Source organism: Mesoplodon mirus (assembly GCF_964341445.2).
Source record: "Mesoplodon mirus genome assembly, chromosome: 2".
In the NCBI taxonomy this organism is placed as follows: Eukaryota; Metazoa; Chordata; class Mammalia; order Artiodactyla; family Ziphiidae; genus Mesoplodon; species Mesoplodon mirus.
Window position 1 is genome coordinate 61,975,765 of NC_138977.1, and position 26,201 is coordinate 62,001,965.

Sequence of the window (26,201 nt, forward strand, 5' to 3'; positions counted from 1 at the left end):
AACAACCTGCTGAATAGTTCTATTATTTGTCCATTTTTTTGTCTTGCAGGTCCAAGTAGTAGTGGTTTGTGAAGGAAACATTTCAATTCATTTAAATCCTGCTTATGGGAGGGTTGAAAGTCAGATTTAAGCCCGATAGTGAGTTGATATAGCCCTTTTTTTCACACTACTTTGAACATGTGAACTTTGATTATAATTAGGCTGAGTTACATTATAATAACTTCACTTTCACTGATGTTTCCTTTTCTTTTGATGGCATTTTAAGTTACTTAAATAATCATAGTAAAATTTGCTATTGACTTTGCCTCTTTTTATTTTACTACCTAAAGCAGACATGGTTCATCATTTAACCATGCTTCTACATGAATAAAAGTAAATTATAGAACAACATACAGGTATTTTCTGCTGTTAAATGTATTATTTACCTAAGCATGGTTTAAAGGATTTAAAATCTGTTAGGTATGGATATTGATGCATTTTAAGATATTAACTGCTTCATGTGATAGACTTATTTTAATAAATTGATAATATTAAAGACTGAATAAGCTAATTTTAAATTATTGTTATTTTTAAATGGAATGTTTGATTTCGTTACAATATCTTTAACCCATCTTTTAATTTTGAAAATTTTCTAACTTACATAGAAGTATAAAAAATAGTAAAAGGAACTTCTGTACACCTGTCATAGATGTACCAATTTTCATTTTATTTTATTTTATTTTATTTTATGTTTTTTTTATTTTTTAACATCTTTATTGGAGTATAATTGCTTTACAATGGTGTGTTCGTTTCTGCTTTTTAACAAAGTGAATCAGCTTTACATATCATATATCCCCATATCTCCTCCCTCTTGCGTCTCCCTCCCATCCTCCCCATCCCACCCCTCTAGGTGGTCACAAAGCACCGAGCTGATCTCCCTGTGCAGCTGCTTCCCACTAGCTATCGATTTTACATTTGGTAGTGTATATATGTCCATGCCACTCTCTCACTTTGTCCCAGCTTACGCTTCCCCCTCCCCGCATCCTCAAGTCCCTTCTCTACATCTGCATTTTTATTCCTGTCCTGCCCCTAGGTTCTTCAGAACCATTTGTTGTTGTTGTTGTTTAAAGATTCCATATATATGTGTTAGCATATTGTATTTGTTTTTCTCTTTCTGACTTACTTCACTCTGTATGACAGACTCTAGGTCCATCCACCTCACTACAATTAACTCAATTTCATTTCTTTTTATGGCTGAGTAATATTCCATTGTATATATGTGCCACATCTTTATTCATTCATCTGTCGATGGACACTTAGGTCACTTCCATGTCCTGGCTATTGTAAATAGCGCTGCAGTGACATTATGGTACATGACTCTTCTTGAATTATGGTTTTCTCAGGGTATATGCCCAGTAGTGGGATTGCTGGGTCGTATGGTAGTTCTATTTTTAGTTTTTTAAGGACCCTCCATACTGTTCTCCATAGTGACTGAATCAATTTACATTCCCACCAACAGTGCAAGAGGGTTCCCTTTTCTCCACACCCTCTCCAGCATTTATTGTTTGTAGATTTTTTGATGATGGCCATTCTGACTGGTGTGAGGTGATACCTCACTGTAGTTTTGATTTGCATTTCTCTAATGGTTAGTGATATTGAGCATCCTTTCATGTGTTTGTTGGCAGTCTGTATATCTTCTTTGGAGAAATGTCTATTTGTGTCTTCTGCCCACTTATGGATTGAGTGGTTTGGTTTTTTTGATATTGAGCTGCATGAGCTGCTTGTAAATTTTGGAGATTAATCCTTTGTCAGTGCTTCATTTCCAAATATTTTCTCCCATTCCGAGGGTTGTCTTTTCATCTAGTTTATGGTTTCCTTTGCTGTGCCAAAGCTTTTAAGTTTCATTAGGTCCCGTTCGTTTATTTTTGTTTGTATTTCCATTTCTCTAGGAGGTGGGTCAAAAAGGATCTTGCTGTGATTTACGACTTAGAGTGTTCTGCCTATGTTTTCTCTAAGAGTTTTACAGTGTCTGGCCTTACATTCAGGTCTTTAATCCATTTTGAGTTTATTTTTGTGAATGGTGTTAGGTAGTGTTCTAATTTCATTCTTTTACATATAGCTGTCCCGTTTTCCCAGCACCACTTTGAAGAGGCTCTCTTTTCTCCATTGTATACTCTTGCCTCCTTTATCAAAGATAAGGTGACCATATGTGCATCAGTTTATCTCTGGGCCTTCTATCCTGTTCCATTTATCTATATTGCTCTTTTTGTGCCAGTACCATATTGTCTTGATTACTGTATCTTTGTAGTATAGTCTGAAGTCAGGGAGCCTGATTCCTCCAGCTCCGTTTTTCTTTCTCAAGATTGTTTTGGCTGTTCGGGGTCTTTTGTGTTTCCATACAAATTGTGAAGTTTTATGTTCTAGTTCTGTGAAAAGTGCCATTGGATTTACCAGTTTTTAGCATTTCAACATTTGCTTTCTCTTTCTTTATATAAATAAATATATATATTTTTTTCCCCTGTACGATTTTGAATTTTTTATCCTCTATTTGAGAAATTTAGAATTTATACAATTCTGTTTTCTGATATATTATAGGTATTCCAATCTCAGTGATTATTCTAATAGTCTTTTATAGCTGTTTGATTTTATTCTCAGTCCAGCATCTAGTAATGATTACATGTTGCATTTATTTGTTGTATTTCAAATGGCTTTTCTTGTTCTTTTTTAAATTGTTGTGTTGTATTCCATTGATTGGATTTATCATATTTTATTCAACCAGTCTTCTATGGATGGACATTTTGTTTCCAACATTTTGCCATTACAAATAATGTTTCAAAGAATACTTCTGTATATGTTGTTTTATATTTGTGGACATGTATCTTCAGGATAAATCCCTAGAAGTAGAACTGGACTACTAGATCATCAGTTACTGTATCTTTATCTTACAGATTTCTCTTTGTTACCTTTTTTTACTTTCCTCATTCCTTTAACACTAAACATACATGCATTTCTTTTATACTCCAGATATTTGGAAGTAATGTAAGATTTTGATATCTTTTGACTTTGCATATTATTTTGCTAAAAAGTCTTAGAAAAAAATAGATGCTGTTTACAATAACTAATACAAGTATTAGAAACCTCAGGAATTTGAGCCTAATTATAAAAGATAACATATCAATGAAAAGTATGCATTTTAAAATAAATACACTGATTAATTTATAGCAAAGAAATTAAAGTTTTATGAGACTAATGAATTAGAATTTTTAATACTGTTTATTTCTGAATAAATAAGTTGTTTGTTTATTTATTTACTTTTGGCTGCGTTGGGTCTGTATTGCTGCGCAAGAGCTTTCTATAGTTTCAGCAAGCGAGGGCTACTCTTCGTTGCAGTGTGTGGACTTGTCATTGCGGTGTCTTCTCTTGTTGTGGAGCATGGGCTGTAGGCGCACGGGCTTCAGTAGTTGTGGAGCGCGGGCTCAGTAGTTGTGGCTCTCATGCTGTAGAACACAGGCTTAGTAGTTGTGGCGCTCGGGCTTGGTTGCTCCACAGCATGTGGGATTTTCCCAGACCAGGGCTTGAACCCGTGTCCCCTGCGTTGGCAGGTGGATTCTTAACCACTGCTCCACTGGAGAAGTCCAATAACTTGTTTTTAAAACAACTTATTAGACATGAACGTAGTTTAGCATATATATGTGTGTATATATACATACACACACACATATATATGAAGTACAATATTAGTGACAACCACAGCTAATATACATCATCTACTTTGTGCCTGGTACCATAATGCATATACATTAACTTAAATTACTTAATTTAATCCCCAACAGCTTTATGAGGTGTATTTATAATTATTTTCCTCATTTACATATGAGGACAATGAGGCATAGAAATGTTAAGTGACATGGTCTTACTTATGCAGCTAATTAGTGGCAGAGGCAAGATTTGAACCCACACAGTATTCAGTATAGATTCTGGGCTTTTAATGACAACGCTTCACTACTTCTATTGGACTCAGTATTATTTTTCTGAATCAAGCCAGTATTGACCTAAGGTCTGTATGACTTTGAGTTCTTAACCACTGTGTTCTCTTTCTTTCCCTGAAGGAAGTATAATAAGATTTTATGTGGTTGTTATATCAAATTTGTTATCATAAGTGGTGATACAGGATTGAAATTCCATTCCTAACAGCCACAGCTGCTAACAAAGCAACCCTTTTATGCCACCTTCCTTGGCAGAATACTGAACTATGTGTACCATTTTTCTGACCCATTAAAATTATTTATGTTCCTCTTTTTCAGTGGATGATTCAGCAGCCACACAAAGCAGCAACATTTTTTGGATGCATCGGGATAGATAAATTTGGGGAGATCCTGAAGAAAAAAGCTGCCGAAGCCCATGTGGATGCTCATTACTATGAACAGAATGAGCAGCCAACAGGAACTTGTGCTGCATGCATCACTGGTGGCAACAGGTCAGTGTTAGTTCAAGGGAAGCACTGTACTAATTGACTGTTTAACCACTGGTAAAATCTGAATTCAAATCTGAGTTTGGAATTTAGACCTCATGTTTATAATTTATTTTAATGTTTAATAAACTCTTCTTCCTAGTATCACTTTTCCTTAAAAAAATTTTTTTTACCTTTGTTAAAAAGGTAAAAGATAACCTGTTGTTATCTTCATGAAGCGTAATGAAATGAAAATTTTGAGATTATCTAGTCCAGCCTCTACTTTTTATAATTAGGGTCAGAAAAGGAGCGCATTTTATTCAGTGTTTTGTAACTAGGTTCTTGCCGAACTGGCATTAGGAAGAATGTTCTTTTCAACATATCCTGAGATTGGAATATTAAAATGCATATATACACATATATATTTTTTAAATATATAAAATATTACATTATATCCAGCCTCATATAAATTAGGTCATCTAAAGCATTTCTGGCGAACAGTCATCTGCCCATACTAAACAACTTCCGTCATGGGTAATGCACCACTCAAAAAACAATCTATTACATTTCTATACAACTTTGCTTGTCAGAAAGTTTTTCTTTGTGTGAACTTGAACTCTGTCTCTCAGAACCTTCCATGCATTGCTTTTTTTGGTGCCTTTTGCAGCTACATGGAGGTATATCTTCAGTACGTTCATGCTTTGCTAACATCATTATTAGCATACTGCTTATCAGCATGGGCTTTTTTCTCCTTTGGAAAGGAAAAAAAATAATTTTCCTAGTTGTAATGTTGTTAGAATCACCAAAGATGATCTCTTTTAAAATGGTGATTCACTACATACTTTACATCCCTTATAGCTAAAAATATTGTCTGTCCTCCACCATTTCCTATCTCCCTTTCTTCCCCTTCTTTCTTATTTGCCTCTTTGTCTTCTTTTCCTTATTTCCTCCCTTATCTCTCCTCCCCTTGCTCCATTCCTCCTTTTTACCTCATTTGTTTTTGCTCACTCTTTGACCTCTCAAATGTATGTTAAAGACCTGACACTATTCTGGGCAGTAGTCATTAAATAACTAAAATATAACTTTCAAAAACAATTAGGGTACCAAAGCCATTTTCAAACTTTCCTGTAACTTTATTTTTTGGGTGTAGGAGAAATTTATGATTTTAAGGTTTTAATAAATAAAACCATCAGTTCAAACATTGAGATATACTTATTTAGACCTTTCCCCTTTTCAGTTTTTCTAAAAACCAACTTTAGTAGGCAGGTGCAGAGTTTTCCCATTAGTGAGAAATGTGTCAGCTTTTGCCTCTGATACCACTCTGGCTACAGTAAAATTGCTAAATTGTTTTTGTATGTTAAGTTGTTATTTTAAAGAACAGGTATGATAATATTAGGTCTTCCAGATTTCAACAGCTTAATTTATATACTCATATAATGGTTATGGTGATCAGTATTAATAAGGTGCTATTGGAAGTCAGAAACTGAGGGAAACCCTCGCTGTCTAATTCATTATGCAAATTGTGGAACCTAATAGATTTGGATAAATTGAAATAGAGCTAGGAACTCTAACTTCCAGTGTCCCAAACTCTGGTTAAGGGAATATTCTTCTTAATCCAGGTTCTTATTCTCCACAAACTCTGAACCAGATAGATACACTTGGATAGTAAGAATATCTGTATTTTCTTTTGGAGGAACTATTTAGTTTCCTATCAAAGAGTAGGGTTTTTTTAATCAAAATAGAGTTTAGTAGCTCATACCAGAAGTATTTGCTTTTATTTAGTAACCATTTTTTGTCAACATTTTGCAAGAGTCATATTACTAAAATATTTTTTGTAAATTAATTATCCTTAAATTTGTAATATAGTTATTTTGCATATACATGTATGATGAATATCACTCTTATTTTCATTAATTTAGTTGAGCATAAATAGAATGTATCCTTCAGTTAGTCAGATGGCATATGAGTGAGTAGAAATATGTTTTGGAAGAGAATTGATTTATTTTTTTCAAAAGAGAATCTAACCATATTACCAAAATCTTAAGTGATGAGGAGATGTATTTGTGGGATGTTTTTAACCACAACTGTTACTAAAAAAAAATTGAAAAATTGGCAAGTTTTTTTTTTTTAATTTGTGGGTCAGAAGGAGGGGGAAAAGGGTTTTTATTTCTTTGTCTGTAACATAAATAATTATTGTATTAAGTTTAATTGTTGGGCAATAATAAAAAGCTCTGTGTGGCACTTGGAACAAGATTTTAAGTGTAGTAGTATTCTGCTTAGATTTTCAGCTACAAAACTGGAACAGTGCAGGGAGTTTTCAACTATGAAAACTAATTTTAATTTATTCTAGCCCATAAAATGTAATGGTTTTATGTAATGTAATGTAAAATGTAATGGATTAATAAAATTAATCCCTCATAGTAAATATGGTCTACATTTGTATGTGTGTTTTGTAAAATTAATCCCATACCTCGCTTTTAAAGCATTAGATTATATATCAGTGGATAGTATGTTGATATTTGAAAACTGAAGTTTTTAGTTGCATATATATTTTTTTGTGTGTAACTACATAGTAGCTATTTCTTAACTGCATTTTGAACTATTAAAAATGTAGAAAGTAGATAATTTTATCATTTTAGTATCAAAAGGAAGCTTAAATGCCAGTTTCTCAAAATACCAGATGATATTTAGAGCAAGGATTAATGTCCTTGTTTATCTCAAAGGCAACAGAGAAGTCTTGAAAAGTTTTCAAAACAAAAGTAACTTTATTTACATTTATTAAAATCAGTATATGGCAGTTTGAAGAATTAAGAATAAAATTAAAACAAAATTTATAAAAATGTTTTTAGTTAACTGTATAGTTATATGACAAGTTTGACTATATGTAAAACTTACTTTTTGTTATTGTTGTTTTAGATCCCTTGTAGCTAATCTTGCTGCTGCCAATTGTTATAAAAAGGAAAAACATCTTGATATGGAGAAAAACTGGATATTGGTAGACAAAGCAAGAGTTTATTATATAGCAGTAAGTATTTGCCTAATTCAAATTTCTGGTACATATTTACACTATAAATTATAGTTGTTAGTTGATGTACATTTAAAAATAATTGTCTCTTATTATCCTGTAAATTCTTTACCCACCTCAAAGCATATGCTAGCTTCACTATTACAAATACAGAACAGAAATATGATCATTCTGTGGTAGCGTGATTTGTATTATTTACCTTCAAATATACCTCTTTTTGGTTACATTATACATAGATGTTTTTAAACCAAGTATCAAATTCTATTTTAAATCTTAAGGTCTTTTGAAGTAATTCTGGAAATTTATATTTTGTATTTTTAGGCCACTTGTTGTAAATGATGCCATGCATTGTGTGTGGAAATATTATTAGCAATATAAATATTCACTGCAAACAGTTTGAGCTTATTTGATGAAAAACTTAATTACTATTTATTCCATAGGAATTACCATGACACCCTTTAAGTTAATATTTTAGAAACATTGATCATGACAAATCTTTTAAATATCAGAATATGGGCAGCATGTAATTTGAATTATTAAGCCTTCTGGCATAAAAAATAATTGGTTAAGAATTCATTTCTAAAATAAGACTGTACTAAAAATTCTCCTGAATTAATCACCCTATGAATACTTTGTTTTTATTTAATATGAGTTAAATGTGGCTCATCACAAATACTAAGTAGATACCTATGAAAAATTAAAAGCACTTCATTTGCATATACGGTTTTGATATAACAGCTGCTGCCATTTACTACCTGAGCTGTGAAACAGCTGGTAAGATGCATAAAAAATTGATTATCCAGTAGGAACATGTTTATTGAAAATATAATTATTTCTTTCAGTCTAGTGTTAATGTCTCCTACAGCATGTTTACGTGCACTGCTTTAGGCTTTACAAGGTTATTGATTCCTCTGTATAGCAAATCCTACCCCTTTATAACTGTCAAGTAAATGCTTACATTGAGAGGATTATATAGAGGAAAGTCGTGTTACCTCTTCTTCCAGCCATCTTACATTTGAAAGTCAAAGAGTATATGGTTTAAAGTTTGGTGTTATTTATATGTACTGACTGAAATATGACAATATATTAAGTTAGAAAAATATTTTTACCCTGACAATTACAACTCTTTGTATGTCAATATATAGTAATCGTGCCCCAAATTATGAGCTAACTTGGAAACAAGTCATAATTTTAACGCTTACGTACATGTAACACATCTAGCCAGTTTTGCGTGAATGAAATTTTTGTAGCAGTACAGAACCAACTTGCAACCAGCTAATAGTTTTAACAATTATGTAACTATTACTCATCTAGCCAACTTTGGGTGGATGGAACTTTTATAGTAGTGTTAACTAGTAGTGTTAACTATTGTATAAAGTGTAGAGTGATCAGTTTTTGTCAAATTAATAAAATTGAATTACTTTTGAGACTTGTGTGGTATATTCAGCCAGAAACAAGTATCAAAATGTATTCCAGTTGATATATCTGATTGTAGCTGTTGGCTCTTAGTTTCTGTTTCAGCTGTTTCATAAAAGAATGCTCTTTCACATTGCCAGGTAAAGCTATAGTTTGTTCAGAGTTTGGCTATTTTTAAATAGTTCTGAAAATGGTAGACTCATATTGGATACCTGGGATGCTGTAGATGCTGTATATTCTTGGTGAACATTCAACAAATATTTATTCTGCTAACAACTAAGAACATACTTCTTATTCATCAAAATCTGTGAAATTTCTTCTGAAATGTAAAATTATTTCCACAGACTTTCAGCATTTCTTTTAAATCTTTAATTCCCTTTCAGCGCAGAGCATGCAGTCTAGTCTTAGTAAGAAAACTGCAAATTTAGATAGAGTAGATACGTATGTCTATACTTATTTCAAGAAATCAGGTTGGCTTCTCTACACTTTCAGGTTCTGTAGTGTCAGCAGTCGTCTTACATCATCATCATAAACTTCAGAGGTTCAACAACTTGAAATTGTGGGAGCTCTTTATACAAAAGGTTCTTGATCTGAAGAAGCAGCTCAATATATCTAACACATTTCCATAAGTAAGATGTCTATCTGCATTACATAAAATAAACTAGATCTACATACTCAACTCTTCTTCTCACTGTTCCATGAATTAATAACGGTCACAAGTGTTAAGAAAATTCAAAACCTTCCTCATTTTCTCTGTCACATAAAGCATTGAATCTGCAATTCACAGCAAAAACTTTCCTAATAAAAAGTCGAACTGGAATATGCATATACCAGTATTCTCTTTCGGTTTAAATGAAGTGTTGACATCTTTTTTACCTTCATAGCAGATGTCCCACTTACAACATATAAACTCAGTTTTTCCATGTTTAAACTGAATTCTTTGTTAGTAGGTTTTTAAGGATTACTGATTATGTCAATAGCTAATTACATGTTGAAAACTTAAATCTTAGTTGCTCTTTACCTTTATAATCAGATTGGCATATGTCTTTTTCTTCTCTTACATGAAATATTTCTTACACTAGCCCTCTAAGACTATGATATTTAGGAAAGGTTTATGAAAAAGTGAGGAAATTGGAGCCATTAAATTTCTAAACCATATATTTTCTTTTTTAAGCAATATTAATGTGCTGTGAAAAGTGAGAAAATTAGCACTCTAATTTCATCCTGCCTCTTGATGTTTGTAGTTATTTTCATTTTATTTTTATATTTTTAGTGTTTAAACATTTGGGCCTTTTTTTTATTCCTGCTCTGTCTGCTTCACATACTTGTGTTGCTGTCTGCCATTTCTGAAGTTATGGGATATAGTTGTAACACCTGTTTTAATGCCCTTGTCTGCAAATTCTATCATAGGTGTTTTTTTCTGGTTCTTGCCATGGCATTGGGTTGCTTCCTCATGCACATATGCTAAAGACTTGGGAAAGCCCTGCAGATCCTAAGTTCTCATTTTGTACCCTTTCTTCAAATGGCTCTCTCCTTTCCAGTATGCTGCCCTTGAACGTGCTAGCTACTGGACTCTGTCTAGGTTCTCTCTGCCCTGACTGCAATCTGGAAATTCTCTCTAGGAATTAAGTTTGAATAATTGTAGAGATCACCTTATCTTGTCCCTTATTTGATTATTGTCCTATTTCTCAAAATTGATATTTCCTATATTTTGTCCAATTTTATAGTTGTGTAAGTTGTTTAAATCCATTCCTCATTCTTTTTGTCTTGGTTGGAATTAGAAATTTCCTGGTTGGTTTTGTTTCTCCTTTTTTTTAGATGACTCTCTATTTCTGCCAGATTGCCTGACTTTTTCTTTGAATTTGAACAGTCTTAAGGTTGATTCAACCTAAGAAACTCCCTAAATTATTGTTCTAGATTCTATCAAATTCTCTAGCTGTCACTTTATCATTTAAAAATAAATTTAAAAGCTCTTAGCTAGTAGATAACTGTTCATCCATGTATAATTACTAATGTTATAGTAATTTTTCTGATATTGTCAGTCAGTCCTTAATAGTGTTTTGGACTACATTGTGAGTACAGTGGGATTTTGCACAGAAATTTATGCATTATTTCTAAAGACTTTTTAATGAGAAAAAGGTTCCAAGTTTTAAATACATGGTAAAAAATTAATCAGCTTGCAAGTTTAGGCTTATATAGGAAGAAATTTTAACTTTAGAGATCAAACAGATATTTAAGAAATAGGTTAACAAAAGCTTCCAGTGCCATGTGACTTACTTTGCATAAGCTGTCACCAAGTGTGTGTTCTTTTTTACTAATGCAAAATTAAGCACTATAATGGAACAATAGTGAATCATAGTTTGTCAATAATTGTTTGAGAATATGGGACCAGTAGTTTGAATTTTCCTTTGACTCCTATGCATATTTCCTTCTTTCTGTGATTTTTCCAGTTCCAGTGGCTTATTACAGATCTTCTTTTACCCTGTCTGTCTTTAATTTATAACTCCATCTGACCGCTTTTATCTCTTTTCAGTCTACAGTCTTACCATTTTGGTTAATATAGTTTTTGTGAGGGTAAGGTTTTAAATGTTACTAATATTTGCTTCTGGAATAACGGGAGGTATGATCATGGATAATTGGAGGAAACATGGTTTGGAGAAGTGTACAACCTTGGAGGAAGGGAATAGAGTTCCCATATTTGGTAAGAAATAGGAGTTTTTGCTTGTAAAGGACAAGCAGTAATCAATAACAACTATTTAGGTCTTACATCTCTCACTTTGTTTGTCCTGGTTGGGTTTTCTACTAAAATTCTTAATGACTCCATGAGTAATAATTTATCTTAGTAGAACGGTTACTTAGACTCACAATTAAATATCTTTGTCAGTAATGTGAAAGCAATAACTAAATTCATTAAAATGAGGTGATAAATTATAAGAAATCTAGTCTATGAGATCATTATTTGGAATTTTACATATTAGAAGTTATTTCAGTGAATGTTGAATAACAAATTAGAATGAATGTGTAATGAAATAATATAATTGCTTTTTTTTAGGATTTGGTTTTCTTTTGATAGCATTTACTAAAAAATACTCTACAGTATAACATGATTAGGAATTTTAAAAGACATTTGATTATGTTCAAAATTGTATCATCTAGTATTCTAATGTCATGAAAAAATTTGAGAAAGGTTCTAATGAAAGGGAATGAATTTGTCTCGTAATGGTGACCTAATAGAAATTAGAGTAATGTACAAGGAAATGAAAGATACCTATTAATTTAATATATATGTATGAGATTTGTACTACTCTCCCCCAAAAAAAACCCTGGATAGGTGAAAATAGAAAAGTTTTGCTCACTTATGGACAATTACTTAAACTTGTTGCCATAAAGCCTTATTACACCATAGAAAAAGCCTTTGTAATACCATCTTGTGAACGCTGTACTATTATAATGAATGTACTTTGGCAAAATAAGTAAACAAATGAATTTTTTAAAGTTTAAGCTATTTAATTGTGAATGATAATTGATTTAATAGGTCACAATTCTTTATAAAGCATTTAGCTATGAATGAATTCAAGGCATTTTTGGAATTTATTAATCTTCATAATAGTCTTCTGAGATTATTAGTTAAGGAGTTGGATGGTTGAACTACCTCTGACTTTTCATTTTATCAGTGTTCTAAATGCAGTTTTTGAACGCTTATGTATTGGAACTCCCATTGTATTGGTCAAATCAAAGATCATCATTTGGCTTTATTTCTGCATTTTTTTACTTCAGGTTTTTGACTATACTATTCTGGATTGCTTCACTGACTTCATTAGGTAGTAACTGTGAATTTTTAAGCCTTTTTAAAAATTTTTTAAAATATCCTTATAGGTAACATTAACTATTACATTTAGAAATTCAAAAAATAAAATAAGAAAAATGTGTTTTTTTCCCTTCTGTCTGGAGCATTACATGTTTGTATATAATTCCTGACATTTAGTATAGTAGTACACCCAACCCCCACCCCTCCTTCCAACCCTTATCCGCCATTCTACTTTTTGTGCTTTCAGTTACCCATGATCAATTTCAGCCTGAAAATAGTAAATGGAAAATTCCAGCAATAAACATTTTATAAGTTTAAATTGTGCACCATTCTGAGTAGGCTGATGAAATCTTGTGCCATCCTGCTCTGTCCTTTGTCCAGCATACCCACACTGTACACTACTTGCCCTTTAGTCACTTAGTAGCTGTCTCAGTTATCAGATCAGTTGTTGAGGTATCACAGTGCTTGTGTTCAAACAACCCTTATCTTACTTCATAATGGCCACAAAGTGCAAGAATAGTGCTGATGAAAAAAACGTAGTATATAAAGGGTTCAGTACTGTTGGCAGTTGCAGGTATACACTGGCGTTCTTGGAACGTATTCCCCACAGATAAGGGGGTTGTGGTATATATATATATATGAATCTTTGTCTTGCAGGAATTTAGAGTTTTATGTACCAATTTGATACCCCTTCAAGTAAAGCCCAAAACTATGTGGTAAAAATGTCTATCTTTAGCTTGGATATAATATAGAGAGAAAGAAAAAGACTGTTAGTTGTATTGCTTCTTAAGCATTAGTATTAGAGTTTAATTTTTAACTTAAAAATTTTTTTTCCTTATGTTATTGATGTCCAGTGAGTTACACAAATGATTACTGTTCTTACTTCTTCCTTATTAGAGACAATCTTTGATTCATACTAGAAAATTTTTCAAAAAAGAATGTGATTTTTAGAAATTCTATTTGTACTTATTTTCAGTTTGTCTAGAATTTTTTTCTGGCAAGTTAAACTCTAACAGTATCATTTTATAGACTAATACTTTGAATTTTTATAGATAAATATTTTCTCCAAGTTGAGCAGTTTACTCCTGTATTCCTGTAATTTTTCTTAAGTCTTACTTTTAGCAGTTGTCAAAAATAAAACTCTCTACTAGGAGGAAGGAATCTATGAAATATTAAAGTAAGGTTATTTTCAGCTAAACAGAATAATCTTTTTACTTACTTAGTAGAAAAGTAAGATAGTGTTGATTAAAGAAGCTTTGGGGGCTTCCCTGGTGGCGCAGTGGTTGAGAGTCCGCCTGCCGATGCAGGGGACACGGGTTTGTGCCCCGGTCCGGGAAGATCCCACATGCCGCGGAGCGGCTGGGCCCGTGAGCCATGGCCGCTGGGCCTGCGCGTCCGGAGCCTGTGCTCCGCAACGGGAGAGGCCACAACAGTGAGAGGCCCGAGTACCGCAAAAAAAAAAAAAAAAAAAAAAAAAAGAAGCTTTGGGCTCTAAAGATAAAGATTGGAAGTTTTTGTGTTTTGGATTTTTGACATTATAATGAAGTCTTGGAATTTTAGGTGAGGTTGGAAACCACACTATGTGCTAATTGCCTTAGAAGGTAAGAAAATAAACATATGTATAGCAATTAGTTATTAAGACAGTACGTTCTTATATAGACCCTCAAATGAATTAACAAACCATCTACTGAAATATTTACACTTCAGTTTACTTTATTTATATATTTCAGACCACTCAGCAATTGCTTGAGAAAATGTTTACTAAATCTCTTTAATAAACATCTTTGAGAGGGAAAATTTATAGACATTGTGATGACACTATACATTTTTATGTGCTAGTTGTCACAACTTTGAAATTGTATATAAATTGGACATAGTCTAGTATCTGTAGAAGTATATCTGTTTTCTAACATATTTTACTGTATACAATCTTTATAGCTTAATATGATTTAACCCATGTGTTCTGTTGTCTCTATTCTTCTAGATAAATTAAATTGGATTTAATCTCTTTATAGCAGCTTTATTTAGATATTTATATACTGTAAAGTTCACTGGTTTAAAGTGTACAATTCAGTGATTGTTAGTATATTCCTGGAGTTCTGCAACCATCACTGTAATCTAATTTTAGAACTTTAACATCACCACAAAAAGAAACTTTGTATCAATTAACAGTTATTCTCCATGGTCCCTGCATTCAATCTTGTATCCACATCTCATAATGGTTTCAGTGATATTCAGGTATTATGGCTATAAATTATATAATTGTTCCTAATTAGACAAATAATGAATTTATGTCTTTGTTCTTTGACATATGTAGTGGAAGTCATAATAAGTCTTTTTTGTTTTCTTCCTATTACCTCTTTCTCTTTTGCAGGTACTCTAAAGAGCGTCTTCTAAGCTTTTGTTCTCATTTATTTGTTCTAGATACAATGTTACCATGTTTTGGGGTCAGTTCTTTAAAATGTCACTTAATTTTTTTTTTTCTGATTTGGGTGAATGACATGTAGTAGATGAAGATTTTAAAATTATATTTGGTAAAGTGGGATGAAAAATGAGAAAACAGTTTTCTTCCTTTCCAGTTCAGGCATATTAAATCCATATTTGCTGTTATCCAGCTTCAGACCAATACAGGTTTCTCAGCTATATAACAGGGCTCATTTGACTCTAACCTCTTGTGTCTGTCATGTGTTTTCTCTCTACCACTTGGACATATTCATGTTAACTTTTTCACTGACATTGTCCTGATACAATTAGAAACATTAGCAAATCCTAAATAGTTGAAGATATTCTGAAAGATAGATTGCTGCTTTTCCAAATTGCATTCCTCTTGTACTCTAACAGATTGCTGACACACGTTTTTCTTTAAATTTTGATAAACCCTTGAACGCTTTTCCCTGTAACTCTCTCCCATCTTTCCCTATAATACCCTTACCCCAAACATAAATTTTGTGTAACCTCCCACCCCCTGTTTAACTCTGCTGTCCTGACTAGTCATTTTGTGTATTCATTTTTCAAAGTATTATTTCTTTCTTCATTCTATAAACAATTTAAGACCAACTTTATTATTGTTGTTAAGTTTAAGGGACATGACATAAACTGTCAATCAAATAAAATATAAAATGTATAGTAACCCACCAAAAATATTTTGGTTCAGTCTTTTCAGAAAGATGTACATATACAAAATAAAAGAGCACCATATATTCTGTTACTCATCCTATAAAAATAATTATTTCTACAGATATGTTGCTCCTTTAAGGTTAACATTTGACAGCTATAATAAACTAAATTGAATCTTAAAAATGTTATTTTGCTTAAGAATGTTGACTAGCGTTTCTGAGGTAGATTGATGTGCTTAGTGTAGTAGATTTTAATCTTTTCTGAGTTTTGAACCATTCCAGAAAAATTTATTTACTTATAAAATTTTTGTATAATTTTTGGTAGTTCATAGATTCAAAAAGCCTTTCTGCTAATTAATGGAGCCCAGGTCAAGAACCTCTGTTATAGTAAATAGTGAATTAAATGATACATAATCCAGTTATAGTTCCATATTAGAAAATGTCCATTGTGGATTTCTAAAACTTTTCTAGTTGTGACTCTATACTTGTTTCCTTATATCAGTCAAGAATTGTTTTTTGTAAAAATATGTTAAAGTGGAGAATCAGACTTAGTGGTGAAATGATGTATTTAGTGCCAGTGATAGAAGAGCAGAATTCTATAAAATTATTCAAATATCTTTGAATCATTTGCTTTCTTTTAAAAATATCTTTATGTTTTCATTACCTGAATATAACCAAAGACCTAATAATGCTAGTGCTTCTTTGTAAATATTCCCTAAAGTCATTTTTATTTCAGTCTGTCAAGGTGGTCATTGTGATGTTTTCAGGCAGACTGTAGCATTTTTACTTCCTCAGATGAGCCAAATTGGGACTATACTTTGTGGAAAGTTTTTTTAATATAGTATATAGACATTAGTAAGAATCGGAATGTCCAATGACTTATTAGTTTCACAGATGCTTCCATAATACTTAGTGTACCCTTGGGTATGTTAAATTATCATATCCTGACAGCAATCCTGAAACATGCCAGTCTTATAAAGCCATATTTCTGAGAACTAAAGCAAGGTTTCAGCGAACCATCTCTGACATGCCATGTTAATTTCCGTAACTATCATTACTGGAAGTGGTAGTATTTCTAAGGCATGGAGAATCTTGATAAATCTACCAAGTGAAAAAAAAAAGGCAAAATATCTACCTATCACTGGGTTTCCAATTATGAGGTTTGGTTTCTTTCAATCCCAATTGAATCATTTCAAAAATAATGATAAGCATCTTTTTTCTCTTTTCTTGAGTTATAAAATAGTTATTTAGGTGTACAATATATCAAAACACAATAACTTAATTCTATTTTCATTGTGTCTAGTGTTCATATTGTGAATGAAAACCTCATTCTGTCATCTCATAGTATATTTACATATACACATGATTTCTGCCTTAAGTAGAAAAGAAACAGCTGACAGATACATAGGTTAATTTCCTTTTTAAAATTGCAGCAAACTGTTCTATGATTCTTTTGTGTGTTTGGGGCTATTTTGTGGAGAAAGAATTTGTCAAGCAACATTTGAGGGACATTGGCCTTTTGTACCCTTTCCTAAATAAACTTAAACAGAAACCTGTCAACTCAAGAATGAAATATTTCTTTGTAAATTCTCACCTGCAAATTATTGATAATGGAAGGAGCACCTTTTTAATCCTTATATCCCCCTACTCCTCAACAGCTTTTAGATTGTAGATAAACTTCCCAGCTCAGTAATTAACTGAGCTCAGTCATCGCACCCCATATCATGTGATTTTTTTTTTCAGTAGAATACATTATTAGAGCACTTACACAGCCAGTCTAGCTGCAGCAGCCCAGGCGGCAACAGCAGTGCCATTTTTCACAAAGGAAATGTTGAACAGGAGCCAAATGTTTGGTGGCAGTCTGTTGCTAGGAAATCAAGGTCCTGAGGCGATTAATGACAAAGCAAGCAATAACAAGAAGGCAGAATTACAGATTTAAAAGAGAAAAAAGTGGTTGGTGTTATAATTACCCAAAGAAATCCGCACTCATTAAATTGGCTGTTTTTATGATTGACTTTAATTGGAGGTTAGCTCAGATATTTAGCTCCTTTCCCACCCCTTTAAACACACACAGGCACATAATCTGTAGAACTGCAGACTTGTTTTTCTAAGCATTGAGAGGAGCTTGCCCTGTAATTTGATCCCCACTGACAGATGCATTTTCTATGCTGCCATTTTGAATTAACCTATTGTAGAACAATTTTCTTCAGCCCTGTTGAATAAAACATCTAGTCTGATTACCTCCGATGGATTTGATAGAGTAAAAGAATGTACTTCTCATTGAAGTAGATTGTTTGCATGGACTCTACTGATTTTGAACTCTGCCAGTAAGCACAATCATTTGTAATTAATTTTCGAAGAAATTTGTGGGGAGGAGGTAATGAGAGTCACCCTTTTATAGTTTAATGTTTGGGCATCTGCATCAAAACAGTATTATTCTTACAAGAAAGTGTTATTTTTCCAATAAGATGTTCATATGCATTTGAAAATTTTTTGCGAATCTTCATCTATACTGTTGATAATTTTAGGAATAGAATCTTGTACTTATGTGCTCTAAAATGACCATTCTTCCTCCCCACCAACAGTATTTTAATTATAGGACTCAATATGCTTCAAAGCAACCTATTGTGAAACTGTTTTTAATATATAAAATATTTAATTAAAATGATTTTAAGATCTGCCTGCTTCAATAAATCTTTGGTGTATGTATAAAAAAAAAGAATTCCTTTATTTAAATTTTCTGTGGTTTGATAAAATATATTACCAGAAAATCATTGATCAGTCTTTCATGTACAATACCAGATGAAGCATCACAGTTTATTTACCTTTCAGAAGCCTTAAGAATAAAGTTACATGATGCCACTGCTCTCCAGATTTTTAATCAAACCCTGGAACAAAAGAGCCAAGCACATTCTATCTGACAATACACACAGTGCTAATCAGATGCCAATGCCAAGCTGTCTGCTTTGTTAAATACTTAGCTTCCTAGAGGCAGGAAGACAGCTGCTATAAGTATGATGAAATTTGGTAGTTCAATCTATTTTTACTACCCTTGGGCTGCTAAGATACTGTTAATTTAGACCACCCCAATTGGTACACTTTAGGAAGTTTTTTAAAGAGTTTGTAATTAAAATGATAAAACATCGTTATTACATTGAAAACCTTCTGTACGTTTTACATTTGACAGATACCTACTGAGATAACCCCAGCATGTAATTTACAATGATATAATGGTTGTAATTGCATTTTGGAAAAAAAAAAAAAAAAAAAAAGAGGAACTATAGGAGACAAGTGCTTCCTTTAGAAGAGGCCAAATATTATTTAAAACGTTAACACAGATACTACCACCAGGGGGAGAAAGCTAAACTTAAAGTCTTTAACTGATGATAATACTGCCAGTAAGTGGATTGTGCTGCTTAGACCCATATAGTTAACCATTATTTCCAGATGATACTGCCTTTGGGGACATGATTCTCAAATTGTATATGAAATCTGTACTGATTTAACAGACTACTTAAATGTAAGTAAAATGGAAACGTCCAAACCTCATTTTTTTTTCTTTTAAGAGGGTGCAAATAAGCAAGCTGAAGATTTTTATTATATTTTTTTAACTGTCAATCTACTTGAGCTGTCCTTCTGAAATTGAATTCTTCAGATCTATGATATTGGGTAGCTGTCAGTGTATCTACTAAGATTAAATAGTCACATAATTGATATACCAAATTGAGTAGTCTGTAAGATAATTTTCTAGTTTATTGTCCCTACACTGTAGTTGTGGGTTTGTTTTTTTTTATTTTTTTATTTTTTTATTTTTTATTTTTATTTTTTTTATTTTTTGCGGTATGCGGGCCTCTCACTGTTGTGGCCACTCCCGTTGCAGAGCACAGGCTCCGGACGCACAGGCTCAGCGGCCATGGCTCACGGGCCCAGCCGCTCCGCGGCATGTGGGATCTTCCCAGACCGGGGCACGAACCCGTATCCCCTGCATCGGCAGGCGGACTCTCAACCACTGCGCCACCAGGGAAGCCCAATGGGTTTGTTTTTGTTTTTGTTTTTTTAAATGTTTCTAGTAAACCATTTACAATTCTATCCTAAACATTTGTGTGAGCAAAGCTTACAGGGTCCTTCCTTGGAGAATATTTTCTAAATGTATAAAATAGGTGCTTGGGACTAGAACCCAACTCCCAACCATGAACAATGTCAAAGTTGATCTCATACTCTCACATGTCTTTTCTCCAGTCTAGAACTCTGAAGTGATAGACAATAAGCACTCAACCATAACTTTTAAGCATTGACTCTCCTCACAGTTTTAGGTTTTATTTTGTGAAGAATCATGAGATTTAATTTTTACACTCTGATTTTTAATCATTGAGATGTTAAAATTACAAGTGATGGGGAAAGAAAATCATTACAAAGAAGACACAGGTTAATTTTTTGGGTGATAGAACTGTTCTTGTATGGTACTATAGTGGTGGGTACGTGATTCTGTGCATTTGTTAAAGCCCATAGAACTGTACATCACAAGGAGTTAACTTGCAAATGCTTTTAATGTTGGGAATCCTAGGATTAGTGCAGACTTTGACAAATGAATCAATCTGTGTTACAAATATATGACATCACCTCACTGAAGGGGTGTAGAAAAAAGGAGCTGACCTAAGTAACTTTGGAAAATGGTGTCTTGACTGGAAAATGTTAAGTTAAATACAGAGGAACACTATAGAAACACTGTATTCTACTGGGCAGATTTCTTATAGGAGTATGAGTTTTAATAATTCTGAGCCCACTTTGCATATATACTGGGGTTGGATAAATATCTAAATAAATGATGGATGGTAGGATTCAGGTTTCTCACTGTCAGAGAGGGATGTTACAGATAAACAAGATAAGCCAGGAGGGAAGGCTAAAATAAACCCTGTGGTACTGAGTTAGAGTTGGAGATAATAGTGTGAATTCATGTTCAGCTTAATATGTATAAATGGGTAGATGCAGAAATAATTACAGGTACATGTGTACACATGGGTTAGTGTACATACATATATTTCCTAGCTCTGTCAACTGAGAAGGCTTAGAAGCAATGATACCTCAATAGCAACAGACACACCCAGCACCCAGATCTGGGTTTGAAAATACTATTCTCCCACTAAAAGGATCCAGGGTTCCTTGGAGAAATGGCTGATTCTAGGACAGGGAAAATGAACTTGTAGTATCTTGTATTCTTCCATGAAACCCATAGCCCTGATCTAATCATGAGAGCATCAGACAAATCCAAACTGATGGAAATTCTACAAAATACCAAACAGTACTCCTCAGAACTCTAAAGGTTATAAAAAATAAGGAAAGACTAAGAACTTGTCACTGATAAGAGGAGACTAAAGAGATATGACAGCTAAGTACAAAGTGGTTTCCTGGATTGGAACCAGAACAAAAAAGGACATTAGTGTAAAAACTGGTGAAATCTGAATTAGGTCTGCACTTTAGTTAATAGTAATACACCAAAGTTGACTACTTAGTTTGGACAAATGTGCCATGGTAATGGAAGATGTTAACATTAGGGCAAACTGAATGAAGGGCATATGCAAACTCTATTACGTTTGGAGTTTTTCTATAAATATAAAATTATTCCCAAATAAAACTTTATTTAAAAATTTAAAACCTGGGGACTTCCCTGGTGGTGTGTTGGTTTATAATCCGCCTGCCAACGCAGGGGACATGGGTTCAAGCCCTGGTCCGGGAAGATCCCACATGCCGCAGAGCAACTAAGGCCATGCGCCACAACTACTGAGCCTGTGCTCTAGAGCCCGCGAGCCACAACTACTGAGCCCGTGTGCCACAACTACTAAAGCCTGAGTGCCTAGAGCCTGGGCTTCGCAACAAGAGAGGCCACCACAGTGAGAAGCCCACACACGGCATTAAAGAGTAGCCCCCGCTCTCCACAGATAGAGAAAGCCTGTGGGCAGCAACTAAGACCCAATGCAGCCAAAAATATATAAATTAATAAATAATTTAAAAACCTGTGTACCCACCACCCGTCTTAAGAAACAGAACATTACCAGTATCTTTGAATCTCTATGTGATCCTTAAGATCCCATGTCTCTTTCCACCCCCAATGTAACCATTATCTTGAATTTTATGAATATTATTCCCATGTTTTTCTTTATAGATTAACCACATATGTATCCCTAATCATTCTATCACATCCCTTAACCTTTTAACATAATTTGTCTTCTTTGCTACTTTCTGGATAATTTCTTCAGATCTATATTCTGATGTTTCTAATTGTGTCTTCAGTAGTGTCTAATATTCTTTTATGCCTGTCCATTGAGTTTTAATATCCATTACCTTATTTTTCACTTTCATTTCTTTCAGATGTGCTTCTTGTTTCATCATTTTGATAAACTCTGACTCCTTTCTTCTGTTTCTAATCCTTTCATTTCTTTACATACATTAATCTTATTTTCTATTTTGTGCCTAGCCTAATAGTTAAAACTTTTGCAGTTCTGATTTTGTTGTCTATTGGTTCTGCTGGCTCTTATTCAGGCTCCCTTATGTTTTGTTTGTGAGCTGATATTCATTATTTGTAGTAATTTTGAGGCTGAGATGAAGATACATTTCCTGAGAGAGGATTTGCATGGGAATCTGCCAAAAGCCTGGGGATACTGGTGGCCTGGGAATGCATTCAAATAAATTTTAGGCTTAAAGTTTTGTGGGCTGCATAGGTAACATGAGTTGTAGACCCATGAACTTTCATGAGGGTGGGCTTGTGATTAAATTTTCAGGGAAGATGTTTTTACCTCCACCTAGCATCAAGTTTGAAACAGGGGAATTTCCTTGTGATTCTTTCTTTAGGAAAGGCATACTTCTGTTTCACTCTTACACTAAGTGTGCAGCTCTTCGGAGTTCCAGCTTTATGTGGAGATCTCTATAGACTCCCAATCTTTGATATACCTAGGATTTCTCTCCTAAACCTTGGGCTTGGTAGTGTGCTGGTAAATACTTTGAAACTTGCTCTCTAGAGGGCAAAAAAAGTCCTGATATTTAATATTTTCTAATTTTATATTACGGCTGATTTCAAGCTACCAGTGTGAAGTCATTGAACATGAATTTGGAAAAGATATGTATAGTTTGCTTTCACAAGCCGTTTTCAGCACACTACTGGCAGCTCTATACATGGCTGTGAAATCTAAAGCTCAGTTCACGGGATTTGGCATGTCCCCAGAATGAAAGACATTTGAGTATTTGCTTATCTCCCTGGATTTCCATTTTTACTTTGTTTTAGCTTTCTGAGTATTCTGTGTTAACCTAGCAGTGCATTTCAAAACAAAAAAGATTCTTTTTTTTTTTTTTTGTTAACTCATCATTTGTTGTTGTTTTCAGCAAAAGGGCTATGTTATGGTAACTGAGTCAGCTTGACTACCAAAAATAGAACTCCTCCTTCTAACAATATAATTTATTTTTTATTTTTCTATTATAAACATAATACATGATGATTACATTAAACTTGAGACATGTAAAAAAGTATAGAGAAGAATATTAAAATCCCCCATAATCCCATCACACATTTATTTTTTGTGCATACATTTGTCCCTTTGAGTTTTTATATAATTTATATCATACTGTATTTACTGTTTCATAATATGATTTTTGTTTCTTAATATTTAATGAATGTTTGCTCATCATTAAATATTCTTCCACAAGACCCCCACACCCCATTACACATGAGAATAAAGAAAAACATCTGCACAGATAGGAATTAGTTTAATCCAGGAATCCAATCCTTATGGCATATTAAAATAATTTGCTAAGGTTATTTATTGCAGCATTTATAATTTAAAAATATTAGAATCTATATAAATGACCAATCATAGGAGATTTGTTGAATTAACTATGGTACATACACACTATAGAGTACTATGCAGCTTTTTTATAAGCAGATGTGGATTGATTTCCAGGAAGTATGACGCAAAAAGAAAGCACAAAAGAACATATATAGTGTTACCTTTTGTGTAAGAAAAAGGGAAAATAAAACATGCATATATGCAGGAAGGGTAAAGTAGAAAACAATAAAATCAGTAACCTATATGTGGCAGAAAGAGTGATGGAAGAGATGTGGGTGAGCATGACACTTCTTGGAGTTTATTTTTTTGGTATAGTTTCAAATTTTGATAGCATGTTAATACCCTGCCTATTCAAAGGTTAAAGGAAAATGAATGACATCGGTAGGATATGGGGATGTAAAATTGTAAGCATACTAAAACAAATGAACTTAATTGTTTATCGAAAGTCAAATGAATACTGTATACCGAAGGATAAAGAAGAAAGAAGGGAGGACTCAGCCAAGTAATTTATGAGCACAATATTGGATTATATGTCCTCAGTTTGGGGCAGAGTGGGAGAGGAGAAAAGTATTGCATACAGATTCTGAACTTTTTTTATTAAGGTTTGTTTATTTTGGTGGTATGGGCAAACTAATGCTGAACCTATTTTGAGCAAATGAGTAATTGACTTAATATTGTTTGGATCCTGTGTTATCACTGTGGAAAAATGGACACACAAATATAGAATGAGAGAAGACAGAAAAGAATGCTGTGAGAATGGATTGGATTAGAGGTATCTGTGTAAATATATACATTCCTGTGTATAAGTGATTTATGTGTGTGTGTACCTGTATATGTGTGTGTTTTTATGTGAATATATATGCATTTATTTCCTAGCTCTCTTGCCAAATGGGCAAAAGAGCAAAGTCGCTCAAGTATAATGACACAGCTAGCACTATTTCCCACTCTATTAGTTTCCTAGGGCTGCTGTAACAAATTACCAGAAACTTAAAACAACAGAAATCTATTCTGTCACAGTTCAGGAGTCCAGACATTTGAAATCAAGGTGTTGACAGGGTTGGTTAATTCTTGATCTTGGAGAGACAAAGGGGAAATCTGTCCCATGCCTCTCTCCTAGCTTCTAGTGGTTGCCTGCAATTCTTGAAGTTCCTTGGCCTGTGGCAACATAACTCTAGTCTCTGCCTCCATTGTCACATGCATTTTCCATGTGTCCATATCCAGATTTCCCTCTTCTTATAAGGACATCAGTCATTGGATTAGGGCCCACACAGTGTGATCTCATCTTGGTATGTCTGCAAAAACTCTATTTCCAAGTAAGCCTGCATTCACAAGTAATACCAGCAGTTAGGCCTTAAACATATCTTTTTTGTGGAACACAATTCAACCCATAGCACCACTAAAAGGAACCAGGACTCCATGTTGAAATGGCAGGTTCCAGGTCTAGGGCCAAGTACATACAAGGTGAACATCTTGTAATGTCACAAAGGAAGTGCTCAAAACAATGATGGAGGGTTTATCTTAATTATATAGGAGATAGCTTGAAGGTATCCATCCCATTGGCGAAATCTGGGACTGTTTGAGCATCAATATAATTAAATACAGTAATGAATTATAAACCACTGGGAAAAAAAGAGTTTTATGAGATTATGCCAATCATAGGTGGAAAGGAGGAAGAAAAAGGAAGGAAAGAAGAAAAAGGAAGGCATCTTGCCAACAGTAGAATGCTGAAAATTGAATGGCAAATGTGAAAGTTGTGGTGGAGTTGGAGAAAAACAAAAATGAAAACAAACCTGATATTATTTTTGGGTAAAGATTAGATCAGGCAAAAATCATCAGTAGATACAACATCTAAGAGGACGGGTTGATGAGGAGCAAGATGTTTGCATAGTCTTAAAGTGGCTCCCCAAAGAATGTTTATTAGTTGTAGGGGCAAAAAGAAATAGCAGTAATACATTGGATATGTCAAGCCCTAGTGATCAAAATTATGATCACCAGTGAGGGTCGGATGGCCATTGTGTGCCTACTGATGAGGTTCTCTGAGGAGGACACAACATCACCTATGCAATATTCTGGCTTAGAATGCATAATCTCAACTTAATCACAAGGATATATTAGAAAAATACACTCAAATAGAGAAGGAATACTAGCAAGTGCAAATAAATAAGGCAAATGAAGTAAAAATGTTAACAGAGGAATCTGGGTAAAAGGCACATGTATATGGGTGTTCCTGTACAATTTTTAGTTTTGGAACTTTTTTACACTTGAAATTATTTCCAATCAAAAATTTAGGTAAATTATTCTTTAGTAACAGAGGAGAAATTGAGGAGAAAATTTTAAAGTGGACTCAGATAGTGGAGAGTCCCAAATGCCACTTAGCCAACCTTCTAAGTGAATATTATTCAAACTATTCAATTAGGAAACTGATTTTGGTGTAATTGTGAAATGTCTTATTATACTGACTTTATGCTTCTTACAGCATTAAATTATGTTACCTAGAATCACCTTGAGATTTAACATGATAGCAGTTTAATATGTGGTTATATGCATAGTTAATATATATTATATATATATA

At 33.5% G+C, this 26,201-nt stretch overlaps 1 protein-coding gene across 5 annotated transcripts in view; it reads left to right on the plus strand.

The window, feature by feature from the left end:
• ADK (adenosine kinase) overlaps positions 1-26,201 on the plus strand; it is a 510,898-nt gene that overhangs the window by 257,911 nt on the left and 226,786 nt on the right. For all 5 annotated transcript variants that reach the window (XM_082639748.1, XM_082639752.1, XM_082639750.1 and 2 more), the window contains exons 5-6: positions 4,284-4,456; positions 7,346-7,454. In XM_082639748.1, the coding sequence (XP_082495874.1) occupies positions 4,284-4,456; positions 7,346-7,454 (282 nt within the window). The remainder of the gene's footprint in view (positions 1-4,283; positions 4,457-7,345; positions 7,455-26,201) is intronic.